Genomic DNA, 6,208 nt, shown 5'->3' with positions numbered 1-6,208 from the left:
CTCAGCACCTTCACCCACTCTCATGGCTCCTTCTCTCAACCTGGCAACTTCCCCTGCTACCTGAAGATGACATTTCTTTCTTTTAAGGGGATTCTGCTCTTTCCTACAAGTCTTCCCCAATGAGTAAAAAACAAAGACCCCTCTTATGTGTCAGCCCGAGCCTCAGTCTCTCTCACCTTCTGCTTATGGAAGCTTGTTTCTTTTGCCTGGGTTCTTGGTCTTAATATCACAAGACACTTAAAAGCTACTTTTTTTTTTTTTCCTAGATCCATAGCTATGCTTCCCTGTGAAACTCCTGTGAAACCCCAAACATGGTGCCACGCACACTGAAACCAGCAACAATGTGCTTGACTGAGTGAAAGATCCCAACAGTCTTGTATACACTCTTGGATTTACAGGGTCGCTTCTGGGGAAGCTTCCACACCCATAGAACAGAAGTGGGTTCTGTGAACAAGACCCATTTACCATAAAACTACACAAGTGCTACTGCACAGTGTCTCCTTCCCTATTATCAGTTATCCACTTCACACCACTTAGCAGTTTTTCCATTATTTTTGCACTAGACTATTCTCCAGCTAAGTAAGTCATTGGTATCAAGGTCATCTCATTTACCCCTTCTGGTTGCTGGCACAGTATCCTCCATTTCCCTGCAATCCAAACTCATCACAGTTCAATAGAAAGTTCCCTTGCCAGGTCTCTTAAGAGTTCTTGGGTGCTGATCCTCTCTGCCTGTCAATTTAAAGATGCTTGCCCTGATTAGACATTCAAATTCTCCTTGGTTAATATACAGTCAGATTATAGTTCAGACTCTCCGCCAGACAGGCTTGTCACTGGTCTCACCTTCCAGATATTTCTGAACTCTTGTATGTCTGTAAATGGAAGCTATGATAGGCCTAGCATATTTACTGAAGAAGTTGTTCCTCTAGCTCTATTGGTCATATTTCAACATTATAAATGAACTGGGCCATGCCACCACTTGGACCAAAAGGAAAGCCTTGGGGTTTTCTGCTCAGAGTTTTTAACTCACAAAAAGCTAGGGACAGCTCAAGATAACCTTTAAAGACCAGATGCCATAGGAAGCAAAGGTGCCCAAAATACCTTTACAGTTAATTCTCACACAGCACAGTTGCATCCAGCCCTGCAATTCACAGCGGCCAAGACAGATGGGATCCAAAAATGACAGCTTCAGATGGGATCCAAAATAATTGCATCCTCAGCACAGTTTTCATTGCCCTTTACAAGAGCAATTGTTGCAAACTCTATTGTTTCCATTGCTTTCAAAAGCAGAACCAGTCTTCTTCAGTCAGAACAGCTAAGAATTTTCATCTCTTATTCAAAATTGAGATGCTGGAGGACAGGCAAGTCACTGGGTGGGACAGCATAGAGACATCTCTCTCCTGCGAACAGGGCCTCACATTCCTTCTCACTCTACCTTATGCGCATGGTAGACTAGTTCACTAAAAGAAAGCCCTCCATCCAGCACAACAGATGCTCATATCACAAAGAGGACTACACATTAATGATTAATTAAATTTTAATGTTTACAGTAGTCACTTAAGAGGGATGCCAACAATTTTTATTTTTTTTTTAAAAAGAATTCTGATGTGGGAGTTATTTTATTGGGAAAGCTTGGAGAAGACAAACTTGGAAACAACTGCTCCAAAACATAATTATAAAGAAGGAAAACAAAGTAGAGATCATATTGTGCTTTAAAGGAAGGTTACATAGTTTAACTTGCATAGCACAAGCATACATGAGTATGAGTTAACAGGAACGGACACAGCCCATCTTGATTCAGGTTATTGCTTTCTTTTTTAAAATCTGAGTAACTGTTTGCTGGTCTCTGCTGGAACCAAAGGAGGCTTACTGGCAGGTGTTTGTCAGTAGTCTAATTTGGTTTAGCCAAGGAACAGTGTACACTACAAACTTGCAAGTGACACGCTAAGGAGAGAAAGAAAAAAAGCAATTATCAGATTAAGAGCATAAAACAGAGCATCACTGACCATTTTTCTACATACAGATTTACTACATTTTCAGTGATCCAGAATATATGCCACTCTTGTGGCTCTCCAGATTATTTGCACTTTCTTGCCAAGTATTCTGGAATACCACTCTTGTGAATATGTACTCAGTACTAACCATTTCTCTTAAACATTAACAGAAAAGCTGAGCAATCAGCACTTCTGAAGATCAGGTTACCTCCTCTGCTCACTTATAAGTTCCCACTGCTGGAAAGCTTTCAGCCTGGGTAATACTCTGACATGAGCTCTCAAGTATGCGTAAGAACATCTGTGCCGCTACCTAATTTGTGCATGTGTCTGCCCCATCATTCCAGGACTCCAGCTGTGGTAGTGGTACACAAGAAGTTTCTAGCGCAGGGCTTAATGGATCACTTGTGTGCAGTTACAGTTCTCATATGCGCAGGTACATCCACCAGAGAAGTTACACCTATCACGGTGATTAATATCAGTAATGAAATTCTATGCAACTGGACTCTGATCAGATCAGGGCAGACACACATTTGGTGCTCTCTTGTCTGAGAGTTGAAGTATTCCTTATAGAGTTTCTATAATTAGATAAAATTTGTGCCTAACTCAGCTTGGTGGGTACAAAGAACCAGGGTATCCTGCCATTCACTATCAGCGCTTGGCTAAAGCACTATCAGCAGTAATGGGAGTCCCTAGGAAAAAGGAGTTGAGTAAGGTTGTTTACATCACCATGAGACAACAGGAACAGAGGAAGATACAGGGACTCATGGCACCAGTTCAGGACACCTGAAACCAACCCTGGTTAACAAAGTTTCTTCTGCATATCCCTGGGATCAAAACCACAAGCAATTTCAGAGGACTAAGGCACACACTCCATGCATTACAGCTTCAGGTCCCTGCTTAGAAGAGAGGTTAAAAGGCCATGTTTACTTTGTTAGCATCATCTGGCCAGGCAAGTTCTGCAATGGCTCCATCTCAATAAGTATAAAGTCTCTGATCTTGGCTGGGGTAGACAGGCAACACTGCCCATAACTGTACTAGACCAGCTGGAGGGAAGAGGTTGAAAACCCAGGGACCAGCATGCTCTGTTTTGGAGCCTACCTTAGCCATCTCTGGTGCATCATGAAAAGCACAGCTCTGGACATCAGCTACTGACTTTGCGCAATTTGTCCGGCCAATCTCAACTTCCATGATATACTTGATTCCAGCCACAATCTGCAAGGAGACAACAGGCAGAAGCACGCTTATTTACAGCACATACAGGAGATCTCTCTGCAGAGAAGCACCTAACAGAAAATAAGGTGATCACATTACTTAAACCAAACTCAACAAGCATAGACATGATAGCGTGTGGCAACCTGCACAAAAAAGGCACTTTACATCTGTTGAAGACCAGAAGACAAAGTGCAAGTAAGCAAATTGGACACAGTACAGCTTATATAACCAGTAAACAAAGTCACATGTCAATTCATAAGCAGTGTAGGCAAATTACTATCTTCAGTAACTCAAACTCTAGCACTCAAAGGCACCCCTGTTAATGAGACTTGAGTTATAACTGATGCTTTTATTTGCCTTCTGTGGAAAAAGAGTTTGAAACCTGCTCTTTTTCAAAGACTAGAAGCGGAGATTGCCATGGAGTCACACCAGTCCACAAAGTGAAGCTTTAACTTTAAAAAATCCACCTGTTAGTAACATTCTGTAAGTCCCCAAAATTGGTCACATGGTAGGTGACCTAAATACACAGGTATCTGTTTCTTCCTGGATGCTTCCTGACCAAATTACTTGTGTCTTCCCTCACCAGTCTTTACATGCTGCCTGAGCAGCAGCCAAGTCCTCCCCCACACTCAACCTCCCCTGCCAACGCTCGAAGCACCCGTCCCAAAGCCCAAGGAAACTCCTGACACTTTAAAGGATGTTTACAAATGTCACTTTCTGGATTTGGGTTTTCTTTTTAAGCCTAGATCAAATTGTAGCGACGGCACTGGGAGATGGAGGGGCTGTGGCATGTTTCCTCTGGAAGTTTAGAGCTATTCGTAGCAGCAATGAAGTCTTTCTCTCTTTTCCCCACTTTTTCGAATGCAAAATTAGAAAAAAGCCCTTCAGGTCTGCCAGCGCTTGACCGGCCTCGCCGAGGGCAGGGCCGGGGATGGAAGCGCGGGCGCCGCCCGACGGTTGTTTACCAGCCCTTCAGGGCCAGCGTGACATAGCACCGCTGCCCACCCGCCCAGGGCGGCCGCGCGGTCCCGGCGGCAGCGGGGGGCGCCGAGGGCGGCGGCACCGACCTGTCTCTTGGCGCTGATGATCCGCGCCACGCGGCTCGAGTACTTGTCGTTGCTGGCCCTGTTGTACTGCGCCATGGCGAACCGCAGGGCCCGCTGCAGCCCTTCGTCGTTGTCGGCCACGTCGATGGGAGCGCCCACCAGCCGCGGGCGCTCCTCGCTGCCCAGCACGGCGCCGGCCAACAGCACGGCGGCGATCGCCGCCACTAGCCACCTATGAGCCGCCTTCATCGCTGCGCTGTGTGAGGCGCCGCCCGCCGCCGCCGCCATTTTAAGGCCGCGGGGGTGGGGGCGGGCAGGCCGCGCCCTCGAGGGCCGCGGAACAAACCGCCCCTGCCCGGCCCCTTCCCCGCCTCAGCACGGGGCGGGGGGGAAGGAGCCCGTTTTTTTCTTTTGCGTGCCCCAGAAAAGCCAGGTTTTAAAGCAAAAGGGGCCCTGCCTTCTTCACCGTGCGGAATGTTTTCCACGAGCGGGAAGCCTACAGATAAATAAAACAGCGTGGGCTACACGCATTCGGTAATCTTTGTTTTCTCCCCAAACACCTCCGTGGCCCCGCAGCCGAGGTGGCTGGTGGAAATGGCCTTTCGAGGGCAAACAGCTTAGGGATGAGGGGAAAATAACTATCCAGGGCCTCGCGGACTGCCTGGAGGGGAGGAGACAGGTAACAGGCTGAGGGATTTGAGTCCCCATAGGAGAAATCAAATGATCATCGTTAAGAATCGCCCGCTTCCCTTCTTCTTTGCTTTCTTAGGGACAGCGAAAATCTCTAAACCCACCTCACCATGCTTTTTGCAAGCCCCCCAGTGTTGTCCCCCTCCCTCCCTTGCACGAGGCAATGCAGGCCGGCATCCCTCAGACCCTGCTCACAGGGGCCCAAGTCTGCCTCAGACGGCAGAACGCGGGGCCCACTGCGCCGCCTCACACATGAGGGCTGAGTCAGGACTTGCTCTCTTCCCACACAGGTTTACGAAGAAATGACAGGGCAGGGAAACAGCTGCTTTTGTGCTTCTCCTCATAGCTCTGCTGCTTCCCATCCTGACCTCGGACAGGTCCCATTTTGCTGGTGGACTGTCATCTATCACAGCAGGACCATCACCTCACACCACAGCCCCCACAAGCCTGCATCTCTTGTTTCACATCAGCTCACCCTGAGCCGGACTTTGGATAGATAAATTCATTGGAGAGGGCTATGCTTCCCAGAAACAGAGGGAGAGACCGAGACCCAGCACACAGATCTACAGATCTGGCATGGGGCAGTGGCTCTTTGCCCAATATATGTCAGTTTAACTAATGCATGGGTTGCGTTTATTTCTTGGTTAAGTCATTTATTAAACCACTGAGGGTGTCTTCAGATAGCCTAAGTGAACATTTAACACTCTCAGCAGGGAACAGGACCATAAGGGAATACTCACATAAACTTAAATCCATAAAAGCCTGGCTGCATGAGACCAGCAGCCTGTTTTTATGAGACAGTGCACCCCTGCTTTTGCCTGCGTTTCCCCACAGCATAGTCAGCTAGGCCAGTGTCTGAGGAGAACCAGTCCAATCCAAGGCAGCTGTACTCATTTTCCTGAGCATATCTTGTGGCAACAGTGCCACAATATGGTGGGGCCATCTGGGAAGCTGCGGTGAAGCCATCAGGGTTTTAGAATATGTAGGGATGGGGGCTGCCTTCTTTTGTGGCTATGGTGTCCCTCCATAATTGTGTCCGAGGCTGGCAGCAGCCAAGAGTCAGACGCGCGCTTCCCACAAAGACAACAGCCAGGCAATGGAAACAGTCCCTTAGAGGCTCAGAATGACCTCAAGGGGCTGGCTGAGTTCATTTCATTTCTAAGGAGGTAGATTTTAAAATCCTGCAGGCGAGTCTAGGGCTTCTTTTTTTTCTAACTACTGCCCCATCTTGTCTCTGAACCCACTGGCATCAATAGGATTATTTAAAAG

At 47.5% G+C, this 6,208-nt stretch overlaps 1 protein-coding gene across 1 annotated transcript; it reads right to left on the bottom strand.

Moving 5' to 3' along the window:
• Positions 1–1,516: 1,516 nt before the first annotated feature.
• On the bottom strand, positions 1,517–4,574 carry LOC136991542 (cystatin-like). The gene is made up of 3 exons (XM_067292650.1): positions 4,271–4,574; positions 3,090–3,203; positions 1,517–1,941 (listed from the first exon to the last, which is right to left on the bottom strand). Exons 1-3 carry the CDS (start codon positions 4,535–4,537, stop codon positions 1,864–1,866), a joined length of 459 nt encoding a protein of 152 aa, XP_067148751.1. The 5' UTR covers positions 4,538–4,574; the 3' UTR covers positions 1,517–1,863.
• Between the last annotated feature and the right edge of the window lie 1,634 nt (positions 4,575–6,208).

This window comes from Apteryx mantelli, chromosome 3, assembly GCF_036417845.1.
Source record: "Apteryx mantelli isolate bAptMan1 chromosome 3, bAptMan1.hap1, whole genome shotgun sequence".
Lineage (NCBI taxonomy): Eukaryota > Metazoa > Chordata > Aves > Apterygiformes > Apterygidae > Apteryx > Apteryx mantelli.
This window is presented reverse-complemented; position numbering and strand designations above follow the sequence as displayed.